Source organism: Carettochelys insculpta, chromosome 1 (genome assembly GCF_033958435.1).
Source record: "Carettochelys insculpta isolate YL-2023 chromosome 1, ASM3395843v1, whole genome shotgun sequence".
Lineage (NCBI taxonomy): Eukaryota > Metazoa > Chordata > Testudines > Carettochelyidae > Carettochelys > Carettochelys insculpta.
The window spans coordinates 262,410,206-262,436,626 of record NC_134137.1 but is presented as its reverse complement, the minus strand read 5'-3'; the positions used below and the strand labels follow the sequence as shown (position 1 = coordinate 262,436,626).

The window sequence follows — 26,421 nt, the reverse complement described above, 5'->3', positions numbered from 1 at the left end:
TGGCACCTCATTAGCATAGGGTCACATGATTTGGAGCCTGGAAGAAGCTCTTCTGGGCTCCAAATCATGTGACCCTATGCTAATGAGGCACTGGGAATTTACATCCATGCCTCATTAGCATATTGTGGGCTGTTTATTAGCATGCCACTTTCAACGCAATATACTAATGTGTAGAAACAGCCTCTGGGGCTGGCTTCACAGAATCCTAACCATTAACTCACAGTAGATTAATTATCAGGCGATCTTCCTGTGAGTAACTTTTGTCTTTCCTAAGGTAAAATACCAGTATTGCTACAAAAGGCATCCTCGAATAGAGATTTCAATTCAATTTTTAAAAGAGCCAAACTTTCTATATATACACATTATATATTAGCATGGAGATAACTCTTGAGCTGCTGAGTCTGTGCTGCTGAGATTACTAAATGATCTACTTCCATTTGTTTTGTTTAAGATTTTTGATTGTGTGGCAACCAATTTTTGCCAGGAAAAAAATGTGATCAAATGAGCAGCAATGTGAATGAAGTAGAACTATATAAATGTGCTGACAAAGTCTGCCAATCTGTCATATAACAAATCTGTAGTAATCAGCAGATGATGGGTAAGTCCTTTTCTTAGATATAATCAGCGTTCAATCCTGCATGTCTTGGAAAATGTTGGCCGCTGTTTTGTGTATATGCCCCATGCTGAAATGAGACACTCCTTAAAGCAAGACAGTTTTGGTAATCCACCTTAGTGATAACACAGAAGGCTCTTTCCTGGGCTCTCACTGATCACATCAATCTGTTTTTTATTAGGAGTGAGGTTCTTTCTTGTAATATGTACATTTCTAAAAGGCATCCAGACCAAATTAAAGGTGAGCCTTTTTTAAACCTTGCAAATCAAGATGACATGTTGGAATTTAACTTCTCCATTAGGTTTGGAAAATGCCCTGCAGGATCTTAAATATTGTAAATATGATGGTGAAGCATGTAAATTAATTCACTCAGTCCCCTGTAATACCTACAATAAAATCAGGAAGGGAAGTGACACCAAGCATCATACTTCATTATCCCTGCAAGGAAACCATAGCTAGAAAGATGATCCAAGTGCTTGTGCCTGTCTAGTGGCCATCAGGAGGGAGATCTTGCGGGGCAGTTATATTGGGCTTTGCTGTCTCCATATCACTTTTTCAGAAGACGTCTCAACGGACACCCTGGGAGCCTTAACAATGAAAGTGTCCTGATCTTCATAGATGCTGAACACCACAACTTCTGGTGAAATTTCCCACCTCTGAAAATCAGGTCCTTTTTTGATTCAGTCTGTGCATTGTTTTTGCGTTGGTGAGGAGGAGGATTCACACATTGTTTTTGCATGTATGTGTATCCAGTGAAACCCTCAACTCTAACTAAGAGAAATGAAATAGGATAACAACCTGTAGATGATGATTCCCTTAACTCACTGAGAGATAGGCACACACCCCCATTTGTAACAACTAGTCATTATATTAATAATGATGTAATCTGTCTTCTTTTAAACTTTACATTAAAGGATTTGAAAGGCTTTTTTAGGGCTAGTTAGAAGAGCCAGGACCTCCACTAATAAGAAGTTTTACCAAAACTGAGAGAATAGTTATTGATGTTATTTTTGCTAGTTTGCTCTGTAATGGGGAAATAGATTTTATGAGTACCCTCTTGCTCTTCTTATTCTCTGAAGGTCCTTCTCTGGAGAGAAAGCATGGATTGTATGTGAAGTTGAAATTTGAGTTCAAAATATTACCATGTAGAGGGATCCTCAGAGTGCTGGGCATCCGTCATAAATGTTAAAGAAAGCTGCACATGAAATATACAGTAAAATGTAATAAGTGTAATATTTTATGAAGACTGTATTGCAAGATATGGTATAGTGTTAAATACAAGGTACATAAAGCTAAAGCACTGGGTTTTTTTAAGTGACCCATAGAGCTTAGTCATCTGTCAGTCTTCTGGTACTTCCTGCTAATTTTATCCTCCATGTTACTCATGAGACAGTCTGTGCTAAAAAAAATTTAAAATTTGGTACATAATTGTTTTCAAATTCTGCAAATTTCATTTGTCAAATAAATGTGGAGGCTCCAGCATGTCATTGGGGAGCACAGGTCACTGGCTGCACAGAGATGGGAGATCACTGATATAGGGGAAGAACCAAGTCTGTCCTAGAAACACTCCTGGATCCTGTCCCTCTTTGCCAGCTGCACCAGGTGTGGGTGAGCAGGATCCAAGTGTGGAGGGATCCAGGTGTGGGTTCAGTGTGAGACTGGCTGGCTGTAGGCAGCTCATTGAGGGATCTGAGTGCTGGGGGATCTGAATGCACAGTGACTTGTTGGAGAGTTCTGGTGCAATGGTAATGGGACTGTGCAGGGATTCAGGTGAAGGTGATTGGGGCTCAGTGGTGGGTGGAGTCTGGGTGTTGGAGGATAGAGCCCAGCAGGTGCATGTGCTGGGGGGGCTCAGTGGAAGATCCAGAAGCTAGAGGAGTGAGGCCTGAGCCATTGATGGGGTGAGGTGGGGATAGTTTGTCAGAGAGTTCCAGGTGCAAAGGGTGTGGGTTATGCAGTGGAGGGGGAGTTCTTCATGTAGCGGGAGTTGCATACCTTCGATTTACTTACTGTGATAGTGTAGACATAGTCACAGAAATTAAGAGGTATAGGCAACGAAGAAAGCTTTGCAGATGAGATTTGAACCAAGAGGGAAAACTGATGAGGAAGATGGATACTGGAAGGTTGTTCCAGATGCTGAGTTGCAGAAGAAATGGTTCTTGTAAGAAAAGTGGTGAGATTGTGTGAAGGGACAGAGCAGAGGCCAGTGTTGAATAAGTGGAGGAAGGAGAGAGGGAAATAGTGAAAAATAAGCAGATTCATAGAGGCTTTTCAAAACAGAGGGAAAGATGAGTTTGTGCTGCTGGTATAGTTCATCACAGAAATAGAGGAAATCTATTAAACTAAAAGACAGCCCTAGTGCCCTTCAGAGACTATCAGCTGAGAGTCTTTGAAGTCCTATAGAAGGCTTTGACGTAGATACCGTAACTGAAACTCACTTGGTTTTGGTTTTGTTTTGAGAAGGGCGGGTTTGAGAGAGAGGGAGAGGCTGTTATTTGATATTATTTATTATATGAGAATGTCCTTAGTTGTTTTTTAAGATGATTGATGGTGCATGGGGAAGGAGTCCCTTACCTGAGAGAGTCTGTGGCATGTCAAGTGAAGCATCTGGGACAACTGAGAACCCTAGCATAGGCAGTTTCTAACAGAGAAGAGTTGGTTTATGTTAGTGGTTGATCTTAGCTTGGAGGGCACATGCACACAGCAGTTACGAGCCTAAGACAAAGCTGGTCATAAATCAAGAATTTGTCGAAGGCTCGGCTCTTATGTGTACAAGTTCTGAAAGCTAGCCCTGCAGCTTCCTGCCTGAGGCACTCCCCATACCACAGATGTCTCTGCTTCACTCCTTCCCTTCCCACAGGATGTAGTGGTTAGACCACTCTTGTTCACAGATTTTTTTAGAGTGGTGTAAGAATGCATATGATGGGGTCTGAACAAGGGTAAGGTAAGAGAGGAAGTGACCATGTAGTATCCCAGTGACACAGCAGTTTAGACTGCAAGATGCTAAAGGTGGGAGGGGGCAAGTTACTCACGTTTCCCCATAATATAATAAGCTGTGTTTTCCTCATAACCACCCCCAGCCTCCATACGACTGTGATCTAGAAATGCCCATCCTTCTGCATATCCTGTAGCTGTAGGAGAAGAACTCAGTACAATTATTCCAAGCGACCTGCGGACTCCTAATTAGAAGTCCCCAGTTAGCTTTCAGGTATCCATAGAAGCTTTTGGTGTCCATGTCCAGTAGGTAGAGACTTATAAAAATAACCTTTATTTTACAGCACTATGCATGGAGTTGGAAATGGATTTCATTTATTATTAGCCAAAAGATTTTGCTGTGACTGACTACTTTAACAAAGAACTTTCATACTTGAAAAAAAATCAAATGGTATCCTTCCATTAAATAGAATTTTGTTATTTCTATATTGATATTTTTTGCTAAATTTCTAAGGTATGTGTGTTTAAATTAAATCTCTCTAATTAATGGCTGTCATCTAAAACTTCCAGTGAAATCATATGATTGAATTTGTAACATCTTCATGCTGAGCCTTGGATGTCAGGAGAAAATTAAAGGTTAACAGCAGAAGCATCAGAAAGAGAAGTTAGGCTGTTAGGGGGAGAAATCCTTTTTGAAAACTTGAACAAAAATAGAGATACAGAATATGACTGATTGGGTAAACTGCTTCAGATATGTTACCTCCATCACAGGAGTGTTGCAAGATGTAATTTGAGTTGGTATTTTCAAATGTAGAATGTTTTCAGTCCCACTTGACAAGTTTTTTGAAGAAGATGAATTCTTTTTCCAGTGCTTACCACAGCATTCCCTTCTGTACCTGTAATGGCACCAAGATAATTTTTACAAATGTTAGTGTGCACTGAAACTTGTCAACCATGCAATGCTTCTCAAAGTCATTACTTTCACTTTGTGCAAGCAATGAGTGCTGCTGTATTGAAATACATGTTATAGCTCTCAGTTCCCATAATATATTCTTCCATACATACTTCTTCGTTCATATAACTTATCTCAGAGACAGACTTATTTATGATTTGTTATCAAAAATTAAGATCAGATATTTCAAGCAGAATATATGAGGTTCTAATCACTGTATGAACGTGCAAAACATCATTTTAAAAACAAGTTAGTCTGTAATTGGTTCTCAAAACAAATTGGGAAGAAGGGTGTGTTCGAAAACAGGGCTTCCTTTCGAAGGAACCCTGTCTACATGGTTATTTTACGTTTAAAAAGCAGCACATTTGATGTGGAGCGTGGCCGCCATTTTGTAAATGAGGCACTGAATGTTTATATCGGCACCTCATTAGCATTTTCAATCCACTGCATTTACATACCCCTTCCAAAAGGGAGGGGTAGTGTAGACGCAGCCACCTTGTTCTTATATTATGAGATGGTCACTAATAGTTCCCAAATGGCTTCATGCAATATCTGTTTGATATAGCTCTATCATGTTACCTCTTATTCACTTTCCCTCCAAACTATTTCTCAAAGTTCTAAACTCCTACTTGACACACTTTCTTTTTTCTTAACTTTCTTTGTATTTTTTCTGTTTCTGTTATATTCTTTGAAAACTGATTTGAGCATTCAGATTGAGAGTGTCCTTCTTCTGGTGCACAGGTTTATATTATGCCATTTATAGTCGCTTCAGTATTGATTTGTGTCCCTTCATTAATATCACTTCATAGTTTTTTTTCTTCTTCTTTTTGGCCAGCACTTTGTATTTTAAAAGATGTTTTCATTGAGCTATCCACATTGATGCCTTTTTCCTGAAGAAGTTTAATCAAGAACCTAGTTCACCTGTATACACATAAGCAAAGTGTAATCCTTATTAGGTGCAACTCAGAGGATGAGAAACTTAATTACCAAGCTGATTTAGCTGCATAATAAAGTGAAATGGTCTGTATGTTCAAGATAATTTTTACTTATGTTTTGTGGCTGCTCTTAATGTGTAGTATGTTGTATAAATATGGATTATTGTGTGTACTCTGAATATTGTTGATTTTCATGGACTTTGTCTGGAATGCACAGGGTAGAACACAGTGTTGTAAGATGCATTTCTTTGTCTATTTCCCTCTGCACTGTAACATTTCTATTTACCTTCAACTGACTAAACTGAGTTACTCATTCTTTTTCCCTCACAGACTCAGAATCGCATGAAGTTGATGGCAGATAACTATGAGGATGACCACCTCAAATCCTCCTCCCGTTCCAATCAAACTAACCACAAACCCTCTCCAGACCAGGTAGTAGTCTCTCCTTTTCTCTTTTAATATGGTATTTCACGCCTGGGCCTGTTTGTTTTTGAATCATGAGCTTTCCGCCACATGTGAAATATCTGGGAACAAAAACAACGTTCTAGATTGAATTTAGAAGACAAAACTGGTTGCAGTTCTTTTGCAGGCTTTCTTGAAGACGCTGGCAAAATGCACTGATGCTCCCAAGTGTTGTTATTTTGAAGAGGGTTGAAGAGGAGACAAAGGAATGTTAATGTCTCAAATATCCCATTAAATGAAAGGTGGGAGTTGTGTCCTAGCACTTTCAGATGTCATTAGTACAAGTCACAAGTTCTGGAGTGCTTGGAGTAGCTTCATCACTCTTACTGTAACTCATTCAACAATAATCACCTCTAACAAGAAGGGTCCTGAACTGTTTTTCTGTGTGGATAGCAAAAAATCTTGGCTAGGATTAGTTTCCTGGTCTCTGGACTGTGTGTGGGCAATTATTTTCATTTCCCAGAAGGAAATCCAGCCTGTATGTGAGATGAGCACAGGTTTCTCCCTCTGAAGCTCAATGGGCCATGAAGTGAAAGATCAGTTTACCATTTCTAAGCCATAGCAGAGCCTCATGTGTCATTTACTAAGATCAGCCATGTATTTGATACCCATCCCTTGGGAAACAGAGGCTGCCAGCCTAAATACAAATTTCACGTGTGTTCCAGGTTAGTTAATATATTCAATATCTGTAATTGCTCCTTAGACTGAGAGATGGGAATGGCTAATCCTTCTCAATCCTCTGGCTGACTTGTGAGGAGCATTGATGGGTTCTGAAAGGAGTTGGATCTCGTTCTGGTCTGATGAAGAATGGATCATTGTAAAAATGGCGGGGAATAGAAAATGTCAGAGCCTAAACACATGCACACACTCTCAAAATCCCATATTTCAAAATTTCCTTTCATTTCCATACCAGATTCCCTGTTAAAATAATATTGTGGAAAAAGTACTGAAGATATGGTGTTCATTGCTCTTGAATAGATAAAACTGCAAATAAAGGAATGAGTAGAAAATTTTCTTACTCCTTAACAACCTTCCTCACTCCTCTTCCTCACCTTCTTGAGGTTGTAAATAATGAAACTCATGAATTAGCACTCATGAGTGTCTTGAGGCCTACAGGATACTCTTGCCAGGTGTCAAACATATTATCTTTATGGGAAAAGAATGATCAGTATTGCAGATGAAAACAGTGGTCTCCAAAACTCACTTTCCTGGGGAGTAAAAGAGTATCTGCTATTTTGCACAATGAAATGCTGTAGTGAAACAAGAGCATTTTCCAAATGTGTATGTGACACCTGACTGAAAATGAAAGCATTGATAGCATGAAAAGGTTAAGAACCAAAAAAAGATACGATTTCACAAATTCTGAATAATCAAACACAGTTTAAAAGAGATTTAAGAAAGCTGTTTTCAATGGTCAAGTTATTGGAAAGCAGCAGAGTAGGGAGCTGGAGACCACTTTTTTCTTCTCATAGTATATTATAATTATGTCTCTTTTAAATACTAACCAACTCTTTATTTCATTCCCATGCTGCTCTGGGGTTTTTTCCCCTTATCATCTCTCAACCAATAGGATGAGGAGGAGGGTATTTGGGCATAGCCTATCAGATGCTCTTAGTTCAGCCATTTTGTTCAGAACGGTGAGAACCAGCTTTCCTTACCAGTAGAAAAGTTTCCCCATCACTCTTGCATCTTGCTTCTGTGTGATTTGTGAAATCCAGGTGTGTGTCCTTTCCCTTTCTCACATGGTGTTTGCATGTGGATGTTTGCTCCTTATTTATTGTGTTTTTTATTTCTTCTGTGTTGTAAGAATTAAGTTATTATTTCAAAACATTATGGGGAGAACTTTCCAGGGCATGTAATTGAGTTTATATGTGTATATACAAAGCAACACCATGATTCAACTGAAGGAGAGCAGGAAATGTATCCCATACAACTTATTGTTAATTTCATGGTGGAAAATGTTTCCAGTCATGATGAAATATGTTTCCAGGTAGACCCTTTTGTTTTTTCACAAAGCAATTTGCACTGTTGCAAAACCTTTTTAAAATCCTGGTCAGTAATGAATACGTTCAGAGGTAATGTTCCTAGCTGGAGAGTTCATATTTTGAGCATGTTGAGCTCCGCTGTTGAGAACAGTGCCAAACAGAAGTCCCAAGGCACTAAGTTGCCCCAAATATGTATTAACTTGGAGGTAGCTATTAATAAGGACTATTCAGAATAAAGGTCTCTTAGAAAGTGAATAAAAAAAAAAAGACTCTCCAATTTCTCTGGGGATTTCCCTAATTAATCACCACATTACATATGTATCATTGCACAGATCTTATCAATCAGATGAAAAACTTATTCCACCTTTGACAGTCAAACTTTAATTTCATGCCTTGGGGTTTGAACTGAGGAAATAGCTTTTGTGTGAAAAAAATTGATAATGGCTTAATTCACACTCATTGGTGATCTCACACTCCACTTGAGTCACTTCTCTTGCAATGTGTCTGTGTGAGTGTATGGTGTTACAGATGTAAGGCAATTATAACATATGTAAAACTCTTGCTCAAAAATGCCATTAAGAATGAAAAGATAAGGTAAGTTGATGGTGAAAAGGAAGAAAGTACTTGGAAGGTAGGAGTAATTCTGACTGATGGTCATCCCAAATTAGAAGGATGATGTAAATCCAGGTCAAAAAGCTCTTCCTGTTGGCTACGCTGTGAACTGAGAAAAAGGGATAAAGCTTAGGAAAATGAGTGTGCTGAGTTTGTCTTTACCATTTTCACACAATGTTTGCCAAAGTAAGGTAGATGTGGGTTGCCTGTCTGTTTTCTATTTGACAAATTTTCTTCAGCTTTCATACCACAGTGTGGAACACTACACAATATTATGAGGATATTGTGGTGTTTAGAGGCCTCTCCTCCCAGGGATCCCAAAAAAAATTCTGTGTCAACCACAAGCCCTTCATATATACCTTGCGGGGGGAGGAGTGGGAGTTTAATGTGTATGCTCCAAGCCAGCAGTCCCTAATGTAATAAACTTTTTGAGCACAATGCTCCACATATATTAGAAGGGGGGAGCTTGCCACAGCCCTTCCCACTTCTAATATGCTAGAAGGCCAAAGTACATTGACTAAGAGGCCCTTTTGATTTTGCAGATGTAAAATTTAGTTAATGTGTTCAAGATTATTAACATAAGGTATTGACAGAACAGGGAGCCAGCTTTGTCTTGTTTTGTTTTTAATAAATTGTTCTAGCCATGGGCCTCTATACACCTCTGGTCAGTATAGAAGAAAAAATGCTTGTATACATAGTGTATTAGTATGTACAGGGGCATAAATTCTAATGTGTTGCAAACTACATGGCTTGTATAGAACCTCCTGGCATTCACTAAGAGTTCTGTTGTTTGTGTTGATGTAGCTCCATTTCAAACGGTACTACATTAACGCTCAATAGGGAACTTCTGCTGTTCACCAGTCAGGTCCATGAGGGCCAGTTATTGCATAACTTGCTAGTGCATACTAGAGTTTATGTTCTTATAGTGCAGACAAACACATGCCAGAGGCCACCAAAACATTTACGTCATGTAACTAAATGTTTTATGTTGTAGCATCTGAACCTGGCCCGAATTACTGGTGATGTTTAAACTCAAGTCTATGACAGTAGTATTGTAGGCATATGCTCTTCAAGCACAGCACTATCTGTGCAAGTACAAAGTATATATACAATGGCACTCTGTTGGTACTGTGTGCTCAGAGATTGGAAATCTAACAGAAGTGCTTTACCTTAGTTATTAGAGGTAATAGATAACCCAGGGTGAATATCAGCTCTCATCCTGACACACTGTAACAATATTCTCTGTAACCTCACTGCCTTCAATTCTTTCCACCCTGTTCTTTCATTCCCCATAGGTGCTCTTTTCTTTCTCTTTCTTTCTTTCTTTCTTTCTTTCAAGAATCAACTCTGCCCCTTTATCCTTCTCAAGTGTTAAATTCTGCATTATTGGCAATGGGCAAGCCATAGCTGGGTTTCGTTTTCCATTGTTTCCAATAGTGTGGTTTTATGTGTGCTAGTGCAAGAGTAGACACATCTCATACTCCAGTGTATAAGCTGAATGTGACAGAGAAAATAGAATAATCCATGCATAAACTTCTCATATGTTTTATATTCAGTCCAGATTTCTAGTTATGCCTTGCTACCCTCTCAGCTACATCTGACAATGTGAGAGGACTGTTCATGGTACTTACACGTTCCCAGGTCTGCTTGCTGTTCTTCGTTACAGACATAAGTATACAAAGTTTCAATCAAAAGTCCAAATGAAATCAGCTGAATGAAAGTACGATGTCATAGTGGTATTAATGCTCTAACTCTACTCTGAAAATGTTTCTCTATAGCTGCTGATGCGGTCAGTATAATCAGGGGTTCTTCCATCTATCCAAGCCCAACTTTTATGAAACATCAGAATGAAAGGTGCTGCCCATGGAATATTAGAAAAGGTCTTGCTGGTATATAGGTGTCATGCTTAGATTGTTGTGTGGTGACCCTGTAGCAACAAGCAGGGAATATATAGTTTCATAAGTGTAGTACATACTGCAGGAAAAGTATTCAGAGACACCGTCATAACGAGCAATCCTGTAGGACTCTCTCATTCTTTTGTCTGGTATTCATTTTCAAAGGTGATTCATGATTTTAGATTTGCAGTTTGACGTATTGTAAGGGGATTGGTTTTCAATGGGTGGGTGTTAGCACTTTCCAATAATCAGGTCCCTTTAAAGTTGAACTTCCAGAAGTTGAGACACCCAAAGTCACTGATCACTTTTGAAAATGTAGGCCTATATCTTCTGAATTTTACATTTTCTCATTAAAGATTCTCTAAAAATACTTATTCTCTCCTTGCAAAAATGTTTCTACATCTGTCAGGGCTCCTGTAATTTTGTGCAGCAAATCAGTTTTACTTTCACACTAAAAAAGGACACACAAAGTGAGGATATAATACTCATAAGATTTAATGACTCTGAAGTTCTGCTGCCCTATTACACAACCCAAGGAAAAACCAAATTTGAAACAACTCAGTCACACAGCTCTTACCAATACAAGCCTCTCTCTCTCTCACTCCCCGCTCCTTCTTACCTTCACAAAAATGACAAACCAGAATCGGCTGAAAGGGAACTGAAAATCATCAAGTACCCCAGCTTACTTTTACTACCAATACTATTTGTTGGAGTAATACATCGTGGCCGTGTTTACACTAGCCAAAAACTTCGAAATGGCCATGCAAATGGCCATTTCGAAGTTTACTAATGAAGTGCTGAAATACATATTCAGTGCCTCATTTGCATGCAGGCGGCCGCGGCACTTCAAAACTGACGCGGCTTGCCCAGACGGGGCTCCTTTTCGAAAGGACCCCGCCTACTTCAAAGTCCCCTTATTCCTATGAGCAGATGGGAATAAGGGGACTTCGAAGTAGGCAGGGTCCTTTCAAAAAGGAGCCCTGTCTGGACAAGCCGCGCGGCGGCGAGCCACGTCAATTTCAAAGTGCCGCAGCTGCCCGCATGCAAATGAGGCGCTGAATATGTATTTCAGTGCTTCATTAATAAACTTCGAAATGGCCATTTGCATGGCCATTTCAAAGTTTTTGGCTAGTTTAGACGTAGTCGTTGACGCCAGTAACCTAATGATGTATTCCATGTTTCAGTGGTGTTTCAATAACACACAGTTGTGCCCCTTGTTGAGAAGAGCAACAAGGGAAGCTGATTTTTATTTTTAATAATTAAATCTTCAAATTCTTTTTAATCCATTTTTCATGCATGAAGAAAGGCTTTGTCTCCTGGATTCTTTTTCCTTCTTAATTTAGGATTCTGTTCAGCTTGGATCAGAGATGTCAAATACCACTTACGTTTTGGTGTGATGCCTCTACAGAACCACAAAAACGTATGCCTTAGGATGTATGTGAGAGAAACTACTCTGTGTTGAACTATTTTATTATTCAGCCTTTAAAAGTGTTGGACTTATCAACAGTAGTTTTCTTGTATTGCTTTGGTGAAATTTGCATGTCATGAACAGTTAATTCTTCTTTGGCAATATATTTGAGGGGAGCCCACTGTGGGTGCATATGCACTTCATGCATGCAAGATCAGGATCTTTTGACTAGAAGTGTCCTCTGGGCTGTATCATGCATATCCATTTGCCCTATACCCCCTCCCACATGCTGACATAAAAAGGCAAAGCCGCCGCAATCACTCGTCAGTTTCCTCTTCTCATCCATGGCAGTGAAGTGGAATTAGTTATGTTAGCAGAAGCTACATATATCAGAGTTATTCAGTAGTAAGGGTTTATTCTCTTCAAAATTACCCCTTTAACTTTTTAAAAATATGTTGTTATGCCTTAAACAAATTCTGCAGAAGCCCAAACCACATTCAGCACCCACAACTGAAAATTTCAGTAGTGATCCAGCATTGGCCCTGGTGCCAACATCAATGCTGATAACACTGATATTGGTATAATCCATGGAATCCCTTGACTGTTCCTGTGGATTCAAAGGCTGCTTCTATACCCGTTGGAGGTGCCATGGTAATGAGGCACTTTGAAGCAGGCTAATGAGGCGCTAACATGCATATTCAGCATCTCATTAGCATGATGGCAGCCACATAAATTTCGAAGTGCAGACTTCAAATTGCAGATTGACAGTGTAGATGAGGGCAGCTTTGAAACAAGCGCCCCACTTCGACATTCCCTTACTCCTACAGAATTACGTCACAGTAAGAGACTGTCAAAGTGGGGCACATATTTCAAAGATGCCCCCATCTACACTGTCAACCTGCAATTCGAAGTCTGCACTTTGAAATTCCTGTGGCTGCCATTATGCTAATGAGATGCTGAATATGCATATTAGCGCCTCATTAGCCTGCTTGAAATTGCCTCATTACGATGCCACCTCTGACGGTATGTGGCATGTGTAGAAGCAGCCTAACTGTGAAAAGGATATCATGATATGGGCACAAGTGCATGCTTCTGAGCTCTCAATACGGAAGGCCTCTCAGAGATTCACACTGCCTCTTAGAGTTGTCTGTTACTTGTCTCCATCCTCAGGACACATATTTTCTCCTCTATCCAATGTGGAGCCTTCTCCCTTCAGGCCATGATGTTGGGATAAGGTCTATCTCTGCAAAACAAAGACTCTCACCTTAGACCTCCACTGCATCAACCTCCAAGTTGGCAGTAGCCAAGGGTGATGAGGTATGTCTCCCACAAAACCCACTTGGGATTAGGTGGGGACCTGAAGTCATCCAGACTGACAGTATGCTCCCTTCATAGTTCTGCCACCAGCTGAATGTGATTGCTTCCATTTAGGTCTTCACTTCAGGCCTGACACTCCAAGTGTACATGGCAAAGTCGGGCTGATTAGACCCAAAGCAAAGAATTATCTTCATCTGGCCAATATGGCCTTTGCACACCCATTTCACAGGTCAACAGCATCTGGTCTAGCCTCAATACAAAGCACCACATTGACCCTGTTGAGCATATCTGGGGACACCCTTCCAAGACATACAGGAGCTGGTCTCCTTTTTACCATTCTGTGAAACCAGATTATCATTTGCAGAGTGAAAACACTAGAGTCACTGGGATAGAAGGAACTGGCACTAGAACTTCTGATGCAACACCCTTCATTTTCTAGGCTATTGTGTTTTCTGTTCAAAGACATCACTCTGGCTCAGGTATCAGCCCCTCATGACTTCAAAAAAATTAAAAACTGCTTACCCGCATTACTGAGGCTCTTTGCGTCACAACATCTGTAACTGAACAAGAAACTCGTTTTTTTTAAAAATATATTCTGCACTCATCTGCTCGTTCTAATGTAGCTTTACCTATGAATAAAAGCCCATCTTAGACCCAGTCAAGACCCTGTGACAGACACCAGCTATACTATCACCTATGCCTATGACAGCAGAAAAAAAAGTACCTCCAACAGGGTTTGAACAGTTTGACACACTTCTTCCACCTGGCTCTACGGTGGTTTCAGCAGTCAGTGAAAACATCAAGCAGACCAAGAACAATCCTAAAAATGATCCCCCAAAATTAGACTTATTTGGAAGAGAACTAATTCATCAGCATCTTGGCAGCTATGAACTCCCAGTTACCAGTCCTTTTTTGAGAAATACCCTATTGGGCATAAGATAGTTATAGTGCCATTCTTAGCCAAGCTTCCAAAAGACTCCAGAGAGGAGTTAAAAATCATATTTCCAAGGGTCAGCTTTTATAATAAAAACATTGCTGCAAACAAATCCAGGGCTAGATGCATATCCACCACTGTGATCATTGCAGTTTTTTGGCTGCAAGTCTCTGGCAATTTGAAGGTACAGAATTTTGAAGGTACAGAATTATTCAGCATGTACAGACAATGTGCTTCACTCCCTCATGTATTCCAGAGCCTTGCTCTGTTCTTTAGAATCTACAACTTGGCCCAAACTGTAGGGCCTAAATATGAGGAATAACTGTGGCATAAAACACCTACTCATGCTCAAATCAGATTTTTCTAAATACCTGCCCCAAAACAAGCAAGCTTTTCTTGGAAGAGAATATTATATTCTGGTCCCTCTCCACCTGTTTCCATTTAGCATGTTTGACGTGAGGATAAAAAGCCATACTTGTACCACTAGGAAACTTCCCTAAACTCTCTACCTTTGTTGCTGACTTAGTTTCTTCCTTCAGGCATCATCTATGATAGCAACAAACAGTAGATGCTAGAAGTTATCACCCATGGCTACACCATTCTGTTTCAATCCCTACATGCTACCACCCATCTGTCCCATCCCTGTTCAGGGAACCTTCTCATGAAAATCACCTGAAAGCGGATTTCCTTTTTTGTCTAGAATTTCGCTCACAGGAGGATGATGATCTATATCAAATCAGATCTGACCACTATAGAAATAGCCTACTCCAGGCCACTTATTATCTTGCACATATGTGATCCATATGTCAGAAGATACATTTAATACCACTAGCCAGACTTCATGTGTGTCCATTGCAAGGCTAGTTAAGGTATCACCCATCCTTCAAGACATTAAATGAGCTTGTGAATTTTGGTTCTTGCACACATCCTATCTGCACTGAAATGGTGATTAGGCCCAAGGAATGTTAAAAACACCGCATCCAGTGTTCCCTTTATTTTTCTCCGTCCATGGGCAGAATAAATTTGGTTATATGCACCAAAGCATGTGTGGATGTGTACTAACAAAAGAAATACATGCTGCTGGCTGTGGGCAACTGTGGCTACTCTGTTAATCAGTTGGGCAACACCTGAATCTCTCCTGGGCAGCTGCCCAAGCACTCAGCTTGCAATGTACACTGATCGCCTCCAACGAAACATTTAGCACAGATGCATAGGAAGGGCCAATAGCCTTGCCAGGCCCCAGGGCAAGGTAGGGGAGCAAAAGGGCGTAAAGCAAAAGGGGTGAGCCTGGGGGCAGCCATCCTGGAGCGTGACAGTCTGTGCCCCCATCTTCTTCCCAGCCAGCCCTTAGTGCTGCTAGGAGTGTTCTACAGGTCCTCCAGTAGCAATTTAAAGGGCTTGGGGCTCCAACCACTGCGAAGGTAGCAGGAGCCAGGACCTATGGGCCCTTTTGAGTTGCCGGGTCCCAGGACAGCTGCCCTCTTTGCCCACCCCAGCCCCATCAAAGGTCCTCCAGCTGCATCAGAACAGCTTGGGCCACACATCTGGAGCACTTCCAGACACAAAAGATTTGGTCTCAAAATAACTTGATTGTATACGTAAATGCTCTAGAAGTACAGGTGATGGGATTAGTTTGCATACTATTGCAGGCTGTTCTACAGAACCCACAGCATAAATTCCTACAGACAATACTTCAATGTAGCATATAAATAATCAAGGAGGTGGTCACTCATCATCCTTGTGTTAGGAGGTTATCAGGTTAATGCATATTAGTATCTACAACACGAGAATTCCAATTGCTCTTCACCTTCATGGAGTCGTCAACAACGTAGTAGAATTCTAAAACAGACGGTCCATCCCCCACCATAAATTATCTCAGAAGAGCTCCATCCTCAAAACAATTTTTTAGCAGTGGGGGAAACCCCATTACAGACTTTTACCGCCAAAGAGAATACATAAGTGGTTGTTATAGGCTGTCTTGTTGTAGCTTTATTGGTCCCAGGATATTAGAGAAACAAGATGGTTGAGGTAATATCTTTTATAGAACCAGCTTGTACTGTGGAGAGAGATGACCTTACGAGCTTCATGGAGCTATTTTTCATGTCTAGAAAAGGTACTAACAGTGTCACAGGTAACTACAGGAGTAAATATGTGCTACATATTTATACTGAATTCTTTTTCAAGCTTGTATTTGATTGAGTAAAAGATACTGCCTCACACACTTTGTCTCTCTAATACAAAAGGGCAGCCTTTTGTTCTGTGGGAGACGGGACCACGAGATCTTAGAAGACACCTTCCTCATGCTGGGGGATTAAGGTCTTTTGTGCATTTTCACCAATTCTCTTGATTCCAAGAGTCGTGCAAAATCAGACAGTATGCATCAGTCCCTATCATGGCAACTCCATATTGGTCAAGACAGTTCAGATAAATATCTCCTCAAAATGTCTGCCCAGCCTTCTGTGCATCTTTCAGACTCTTCAGACACAGAATCACAGATCAAAGATTAGAAATTCATCCTGACCCATGGCCTCTGTATCTAACAGGCTGGGTGTTTGCTTTTTGTGAAGTAGACTGCTAACTACCTGTGCAAGAGATTCTGCTGAAAAGTAGAAAGCTCTCTCCATAAGGAAGAAATAGGCAAGGGTAGCCTAACACAATTTTCAACCATTGAAGTACCCTATGCCAAAAGTCCTTGACTGTACTATGCATTTAAAATATTCATAAATTCACAGCCCGGAGGAGAATATTTTGATAATCGAGTCTGACTTCCTATATAACACAAGTCCAATTCTACCCAGAATAATTTATTGTATCTTTTAGAAAAACATCCAGTCTGAACTCTCTTTCAGTTCCGTAAAACTTAAGCCGATGTCACACTTGGCATGCCACCATACTATATAGTCATTCTCAGTTTTTGCAAACCCCATTATGTCAAGAATTGTGAGGGGTTACTGCTTGTTTGCCTGCCAGTTTGAGAAGCCATTCCAATATGGAATACCAATATTGTCCTTACAAACCTCACCAAGTCCCCTTTTGAGCCTCTTTCTGAATGCACTTGACGCTGCCTAAATTTTCTTTGAAATCTCCATTACATCTCCAGACTCCCTGGGCTGATACTTCTGAGAGTGTTGCCTGGTGGGTGGTGCACAGGAATAAGACACATTTGTGTTCTATTCCTGCTGCAGCTACTGGCTTGCTAAGTGACTTTGAGCAAATCATTTTCCCTCTCTGTGCCTCAGTTTTCTCATATGTATAAAAGGAATGATCATACTTGTCCACTGTGTAACGTGCCTTGAGAATGGCTGATGAAAAGTGCTGTAAAAGAGTTATATATTATTGTATTACAACATATTTCACAGAGATCAGGTGGTATTGAGACATCATTCCTACTTGATTTCCAATGTAGTGTTATGCTTTCATTTAGAGCAGTTTGTTAGTTTACCTTTTTTAAAGACCCCGCTCCTCTCCAAGGCTGTTTCTACACAGGACACTTCCTTCAGAAGTGGCATGCTAATACACGGAGTGACAGATGCTAATGAGGCGCAGATGCAAATTCCCTGTGCCTCATTAGCATAATGTCACGTGATTTGGAGTCCAGAAGAATGGTCTTCCAGACTCCAAAATGCCATGTAGAAGCGTGGCCCCCGGGGGGGGCTTCCAGAAGGACATGCTTCTTCTGGAGGCCCCTTCTTCCCAAAAATTTTCTGGAAGAAGGACTTCCTTCCGGAATTCCCACCGGGGGCTGCGCTTCTACACAGCGTTTTGGAGTCCGGAAGGACGGTCCTCTGGACTCCAAATTACGTGACGTTATGCTAACGAGGCGTGGGGAATTTGCATCCGTGCCTCATTAGCATATTTCGATCCGTGTATTAGCATGTAGAAACGGCCCAAGAGATGATAAACTCTGTGCCTTGGATGTTTCCAGGACCTTGTTATACTACCTTGATGGAATAAAAGCCTTTTGGAATTTCTCCTTCCCCCTTCTCCCCTGTCCCTCTGGTGCTTCTAAGGTCAAGCCATCTCTCAAGGTAGTTCAAAATAGATTATGGTCTGTGTATGAATGTGTTATGATATGGTCCTCAAAATGTTAAAGTTTACTCCACTAGAGCATAAGCTGTCTCCTATGTTTGCTTCAGGATCCCTGTATGTGAAAATGGCAAGGCAGCAATGTGGAATAGTCATCTTTTGTTAAACACCTTTGACCTGGCAGCAAGATCAGATGCCAAATTTGGTAGGTCATGTTGTAACCATTTTTCAATTAGTGACAGTCAGAGTTCCTCCGCTGGAAGAACAGATAAAGATATCAATGCCAGGATAGAGAAAGCAACATCTGCATTCAAGACTCTCCAGCCCATATGGAATTCACAAATAATACCTGTGAAGATGAAACCGCAGATCTTCAACATAAATGTGAAGAGTGTGTTCTTGTATAGTTGTGAGACCTGACATAATAGAGTCTTCAGATCACAAGCTACAAATATTCATAAACAAATGCCTGAGGTACGTCCTTCACATCAAATGGCAAGACTTTGTCACGAATAAGGAGCTTTGGAACAGAGCAGGACAAGAACCAGTTGACATTGAAATCAAGAGAAGAAAGTGGGGATGGCTAGGCCACACTCTCAGAAAACCACCATCCAGCTTAGTCCTTCGAACTCTCACATGCAACTTGCAAGAAAATCACAAAAGATGAAGACCTCAGACAACATGGGGAAGGTCTACTGAGATTGAAGGACAACAGCTGGGGTACTCCTGGAGCCAGCTAGAAGTTTTGTCCCAAGAAAGTATAAAGTGGAGGAGACTTGTTATACGACCTTTGCTCCACACAGAGTAGAAGAGTTAAGTAATAGTAATAGTGGAGTTCCTCAGTCCCAGTTCCTATATGGGTCATTACTTATCAGTCACCTAGAGTGGATCTCCAAAGACCCATATTCGTAGAAGGTAACGCTACTTATTATATAGCATCTGTGATTCTTGAGATGTTGGCATTCGGGTGGCACAACACATCTTACATTCCCAGGTGGCACAAAAATCTTATATTTTTTGTTGTTTTCTTTATCTGGGATTCATTGAGAGAACTGACTGATGGCTGCATCTGGTCTGGACTTTTTACCTTTGCCAGGAGGATACAGGGAACGTTGCTGTTCCAAATATTATGATCTTGGCACTTGTGAGATGCATGTACACATATAGTGGGATCCATACAAATGACAACATCCTGACAAACCATGGTTACTTTTAGGTAAGTATTCTTTCCAAGCCCTTCCTGCATGCTGGATCAATACTGTACCTTCTCTGTGTAATACCATTGACTCTGTTGAAAACTAGTCCTCCCTAGTGACTTGTGCACTTGCTTAGAGGTACTAGTGCCATAGCAGTAAAGCAAATAGAGACATTTGTCCCATATTTTAATAAGCAATTTATGAACCTGATAATTTTGTCTTGGCTTATTATCTTCATTTCTCCTGAGAAGTTGTCTCCTTCCCACCTTCTGTCTTAGTTCATTGCCCACTTTTGAATATAGTCCTTCATTTTTACATGTGGCAGCTCTCAATCTTCTGGGCTAGCCTATTCCATGCTAATATACGGTCCATCCCTTGGCATTTATTTCACTAACTTGTTTTTCACTCTATGCAGGTTTGGTATCCTCAAGATTATTTTGTGTCTTTAAGTCTTATCAACAAGGACAAAACAACTGATCTTTTTTTACATGTCATTCCTTTTCCTGATTTTGAGATGATGAGACTAAGATTTCCAGATGGAGTTTTGTAATCTGCAGGTCTGGGATGAATTAAATGATCACAATTGAAGTGTAGCTCAATTGTATCATCTTACATATCAAAGAAAAACACAAATAGAGATGTATTCTCTAAAACATTCAAAGCAGATGGCTCATTTCCTTTAAAAGAGATGTGGGCTCTTCAGCAAAACACTTGCAAAGAAGGACTTCATTCATTTCCACCAAAGAAGTTTGTTCCCTGAGTTCCATGACTATCTTGTTTCTTCTTTCTTACAGATGGACAAGTTCTTTTGCTGATGGTTTGGTTTCTGTATCAACTGTGGATTGTGAACCCAAACACTTTCCTGTTTTTTCACCAGCTGGGGCTCTTGTAGTTTTTGACCATATGTTGGAAAACAGACATTCAAACCGGGAAGTTTCTGTGAATGATGAGCGAATAGTTGTGTCCATTAAAAATAATGGACTTAGGCTCAAGTAACCATCTTCTATCCATGAGATAAGTACATGTACGAGCATAGCTGAAGCATGGTAGGCTGCACTGTTTTCAATACTATTAGAATATAAATTGGGGACAAGGAAATTACACAGAAAATAAGACCAATATGTTTGAGCATTAATAAGTTTGAGTATGAATTAATTTCCAGTACTAAGTATGAAAATATGTTTGTGAGGTGACTGACTAAAATAAGAGCTGTTAAGGACATACAGCTGGTATAGAAGCTGTACAGTACTTTCCTGGCTGGTAAAGACTAAAATTACTGAAAGATGCACCAGGATTCACAGTTCCAGCTCACAGTAGCCTGGCCCAAGCAATTAGACCACATTCTTCTGCTTAACATAACAGATGCATGAGCCATGGTACTTTGGGATATCCATTTGACTGTACAGCACCAGGCCCACCTCTGAGGGGAGCATAGGAGGCAATTGCCCCCTAGGCCTGACATTTCAAAGGGGCCTGGAGTTCCAGCTGCCAGCGCGGCCAATGTTCCAGCCCCCTTTGAAATGCTGCAAAACACTGTGTGCCACTCTGTCTGAGTCTCAGAGGGAGCATGGGTGGATTTAGGCTGACTGCTCAAGCCCCTCCACTTTCTGGGGAGAGAACCAGAGCCCCTTCCACCTTGCTCCCTGGCCCACAGCACCTCTCAGCACCGTTGTATAGCATACAACCAAAAATGAGTCCAAGAGACAAGGGAGTCAGCTATACAGTGAATTCATGTGATGACATTGTTTCAAAATGTTCATGCAGCAGGTGAAAGCCTAGATCAGCACTGTGCACACAGATTATTAGAGAGAAAAGAGACAAGGATTCATCTCACCAACGGGTAGGAGAGCTGTAATTCATCTGAACAGGTAAAGCATGGATTGTGTTTCTTGGCAATTACTCAAGAATTTCTGTTTCTGATTACAAGTGACTATAAGATCCAAAAGAGTACAGAAACTGTGATAAGAGCACACATCTGCAGATTCCCAGAGTGTATGCCATGCACTTGATATATTTGTACGCACGGGCTGTATCTGCTACTGTTCCCTATTATTCTTTGTATTGGGAAGGAGGAATAGATGAAATCATAGAATCATAGAAGAGTAGGACTGCAAGGGACCTCGAGAGGCCATTGAGTCCAGCCCCCTGCCCTCATGGCAGGACCAAGCATTTTCTAGACCATCCTTGAAAGCCATCTATCTAACCTCTTCTTAAATAGCTCCAGTGATGGAGATTCTACCACCTCCCTTGGCAATTCGTTCCAGTGTTTGATCACCCTGACAGTTAGGAACTTTTTCCTAATGTCCAACCTGAACCTCCCCTGCTGCAATTTCAGTCCATTGCCTCTTGTTCTATCCTCAGAGGCAAGGAAGAACAAGTTCCCTCCCTCTGCCTTATAACACCCTTTTAAATACCTGAAAACTGCTATCATGTCCCCCCTCAATCTTCTCTTTTCCATACTAAACAAGCCCAATTCTTTCAGCCTTTCTTCATAGGTCATGTTCTCTAGACCTTTGATCATTCTCGTTGCTCTCCTCTGGACCCTCTCCAATTTCTCCACATTTTTCCTGAACTGCGGTGCCCAGAACTGAACACAATACTGCAGCTGAGGCCTAACCAGCGCAGAGTAGAGCGGGACAATGACATCTCATGTCTTGTTCACGACACATCTGTTAATGCATCCTAGAATCATGTTTGCCTTTTTCGCAACAGCATCACACTGTTGACTCATATTTAGCTTGTGGTCCACTATAACCCCCAGATCCCTTTCTGCTGTACTCATTCCTAGGCAGTCCTTTCCCATTCTGTATGTGTGACGCTGATTGTTTCTTCCTAAGTGGAGCACTTTGCATTTGTCCTTATTAAACTTCATCCTGTTTACCTCAGCCCATTTCTCCAGTTTATCCAGATCCTTTTGAATTATGACCCTATCCTCCAAAGAAGTTGCAACCCCTCCCAGCTTGGTATCATCTGCAAACTTAATAAGTGTACTTTCTATGTCAATATCTAAATCGTTAATGAAGATATTGAACAGAACCGATCCTAAAACAGACCCCTGTGGAACCCCACTAGTTATACTTTTCCAGCCGGATTGAAAACCATTAATAACTACTCTCTGGGTACGGTTATCCAGCCAGTTGTTCACCCACCTTATAGTAGCCCCATCTAAGTTGCATTTGCATAATTTATTGATAAGTATATTATGTGAGACTGTGTCAAATGCTTTACTGAAGTCTAGGTATACCACATCCACCGCTTCTCCCTTATCCACAAGACTCGTTATTCTATCAAAGAAAGCTATTAGATTGGTTTGACATGATCTGTTTTTAACAAAGCCATGCTGGCTGTTCCCTATCACCTTACCACCTTCCAAATGCTTGCAGATGATTTCTTTAATTACCTGCTCCCTTATCTTTCCTGGCACAGAAGTTAAGCTGACTGGCCTGTAGTTTCCCGGGTTATTCTTGTTCCCCGTTTTATAAATGGGCACTATATTTGCCCTTTTCCAGTCTTCTGGAATCTCTCCTGTCTCCCACGATTTACCAAAAATGATTGCTAAAGGCTCAGATACCTCTTCTATCAGCTCCTTGAGGATTCTAGGATGCATTTCATCAGGCCCTGGTGATTCGCAGACATCTAATTTTTCTAAGTAAATTTTAATTTGTTCTTTTCTTATTTCAACTTCTAAGCCTACCCCTTTTTCACTAGCATTCTCTGTGTCAGGCATTCCTTCAGATTTCCCAGTGAAGACCGAAACAAAGAAATCATTAAACATTTCTGCCATTTCCAAATTCCCTGTTACGGTTCCTCCCTCCTCACTGACCAATGGCCCTACCCCCTCCTTAGTCTTCCTCTTGTTACCAATGTATTTGTAAAAAGCCTTCTTGTTTCCCTTTATGCTTGTAGCTAGTTTGAGCTCATTTTGTGCCTTAGCCTTTCTAATCTTGCTCCTGCACGCTCGTGTTGTTTGCTTATATTCATCCTTTGTAATTTGTCCTAGTTTCCATTTCTTATAAGATTCCTTTTTTATTTTGAGATCATGCAAGATCTCCTGGTTAAGCCAAGGCAGTCTTTTGCCATGTTTTCTGTCTTTCCTACACAGTGGGATAGCTTGCTTTTGGGCCCTTAATAATGTCCCTTTGAAAAACTGCCAACTCTCCTCAGCCATTTTTCCCCTCAGTTTAGCTTCCCATGGGACCTTACCTACCAGCTGTCTGAGTTTACCAAAATCTGCCTTCCTGAAATCCATTATCTCTATTGTACTGTTTTCCCTTCTACCCTTCCTTAGAATTGTGAGCTCTATGATTTCATGACCACTTTCACCCGAGCATCCTTCCACTTTCAAATTCTCAATAATTTCCTCCCTATTTGTTAAAATTAAATCTAGAACAGCTTCCCCTCTGGTAGCTTTTTCAACCTTTTGGAATAAAAAGTTGTCTGCAATGCAATCCAAGAATTTATTGGACAGTCTGTCCCCTGCTGTATTAGTTTCCCAGCATACACCTGGATAGTTGAAGTCCCCCATCACCACCAAATTCTGGGCCCTGGATGATTTTGTTAGCTGTTTAAAGAGAGCCTCATCCACCTCTTCCACCTGGCTAGGGGGCCTGTAGTAGACTCCTAGCACGACCTCATCCTTGTTTTTTACTCCTCTGAGTCTAACCCAGAGACTTTCAACCCATCCATCTCCACCTCTGTCCAAGGTGGAAATGTCCAGGAATACCAGGACTGTCCAGGAAATACCAGAACAGTAAGGAAAATTGATATTTAACATGGGCTGTGAGATGTGGTCTCTGGTCACTGTTAGATATGAGAGAATCTGCTGCTGGAAAGTGAGTGCAATGAAGAGCACAGACACCAACTGGCTCTATTTGTTTCTTATCACCTCTTTTCAAAGTCCCTCTACATCTTGTAAAAAAGATACCACCAACATAGAATCTAATGACGTGTTTAGGAACAGAACTTTCACTTGCTGCCAGTTTACACCCAGAAGAAGTATGTGGCAAAGCAAGTATTTAAAGCCGTGGTTTCACTGCATCATCTGAAAACACAGTTTTCTCAGGGTGACTGTCTTACCATTTTCATTAGCCAGGGGGAACACTTTCCTTCTTCTGTGCCAATACTGTTATACACTAAATACCTCACAAGTATGTCTGTCCGACTCAGCCCACACTTTGTTATATGGCTTTTTGTGAGTTGTATTTAGTGTCAAAAAGTAGCTTTCTTAACTTGAAAGCTGTCACAACTAACAAAATGACATTTCCCAGACCAAGTGGTTCCTGACACATTGAATAGCAGTGTGGAGTTAAAGCATCACTGAAATCCTGTGGTTACCCACCCCCCATTCTTCCCTCTTTCAATCCTGCTTTGTTCCAGAACCATATTGCCGAGCTGCCAGACTGCAGATGTTTTTAGAAGAGAAAAAAGCAGTAGACAAAAAGAAACACGTTTGAAGTTGCCATGTTCTGATCTCATCATGCCCCTAAGTCACTAATTTCTCTGTTTTTCCTCAGTTAATAACAAGACTGACAGTTTACAGTATAGTGCATTAAAGAAAAGGGAGACGAGGGCTACATGTATGCGCTGTGATACTAGCCAGTGGTGGGGGGCTGCATATCACTGTAAAGGTTAGTGTTCATGAACGTGATGAGTTGACAATATAGTCGTACTCAGGCAGGACTAGCTGTGTGCAAACTGCTCCTCCTCCTCTACCAAAGCGCCTCAATCCTGAATTAAAGTATTCCCTGCTCTTCTAGCAATAACCACACACAATTCTGTCAGCATGCCTCAGTTCTGACCTACAGCTGGTCCTTCTGTTCCAGTCTTGTTCCTCCATTTAACTCCGGCAGTATTCCTAAATTTGCCCCTGTTGTTCAGAGCCCCACAGACTTTTGTAAGTGAAGCATGCCAATGGGGTTAAATAGACTAATAGATTTGTTATCAGACAAGCCTGTAAAAGCTAGGGGTTTTATAAAAACATGTTAAAAATCCTGAGCAGAGCAATACTGCAAGTCTTTGAATCACCTTCCTGAAAGATTTCTCCCTGAAAATAGAGAATGCTGATGGAGAATGCAACTTTCCTTCTATGTATTTTCTCTCTTTTTCTCCCAGAGTCTGGATTTTTCCCAAGGTGAAGGGAGTGAGCTCTGGAAAATGTTAATCTATGGGTTTTGTTCATGGTGTATAAAAATTTCAGAAAGAATGTTTTATAAATATGATTTCCTCATTGGCTCTGGCAGAAATGATAGGGAGAAAAGCAGCTCTGCCAAAGCAGCCAGCATCCCTTCCAACCTCTCACATGGTTTCTTATTCATTGTTGTTTTCATGAGGAGTGTGATGGAGGATAGATTTGAACCCATTTTTCTTCTTAAAAAAATAAAAACAAATCTCTAGGAAAGTAAACCTGTCCCTGCACTTCAGTAATGCACTCTCTCTGGAGAAACTAATTGTCTCAGTGCAGCAGCAGCTGAACTTAGGTCAAGAGGTATGTGCTCTTGAAAGCCTTCTTCTGTTTCTATTTAAAATAATGAAGGGAAGACATCAGTGATAAGTTGATATGATTTGGGAAACCTTTGCATTTCCTGAGCTAAATTCATGCCTCAGATAATCCATATAAACCTGGAAACCACTGACCAAGGAACAGTATTATTTCAGGGCCTCATGCAAATATTTCCATACCATATCATTTTGTTTTCTGGCTTTTTCTCAGCTCTTTCAATAGAAGAAGAAAAAGACTTTTGCCTTATATTTCAACAAGTGGCCAAGATTTCCCTTTCTGATTATATTAATATCAAATCACAAATGCATTTGTTTTCTCTGGAATGGCAGCCACCAGCCAAACTCACCACCATCCCTGCCTTCCACCTGCATTATTTTGTAGGCCTTTTCCTTCTTAAATCCTCTATGACAAATAGCACTGATTACCAGCTGCCTTAGATTTATAGACACGCATGGCCTCATCACTGTCTGCTACTACTAAGTGGTAGGTTTCAAGAGAACATTTGCTGTGCAGCATATTTGCATCCATCTGAAGCAAAGTTTGAACATCAGAGTGGCCGAAAATCATTTCCCGTCCCTGCTTACCTTTGTCATAATGGGAGGGGGAAGGGTTTCTTTAGGAGGCCAACATCAGCATGGCTGCATTTCAGGCAT

The 26,421-nt window shown here is 40.9% G+C and overlaps 1 protein-coding gene across 10 annotated transcripts in view; it reads left to right on the top strand.

Moving 5' to 3' along the window:
- Window positions 1-26,421, top strand: part of ERC1 (ELKS/RAB6-interacting/CAST family member 1) — a 509,051-nt gene that overhangs the window by 436,070 nt on the left and 46,560 nt on the right. For 8 of the 10 annotated variants that reach the window (XM_075006075.1, XM_075006082.1, XM_075006057.1 and 5 more), the window contains one exon: window positions 5,765-5,866. In XM_075006075.1, coding sequence (XP_074862176.1) covers window positions 5,765-5,866 — 102 coding nt within the window. Of the gene's footprint in view, window positions 1-5,764; window positions 5,867-7,466; window positions 7,534-26,421 lie in introns of all 10 variants that reach the window. The other 2 variants (XM_075006107.1, XM_075006091.1) reach the window with 1 other exon arrangement.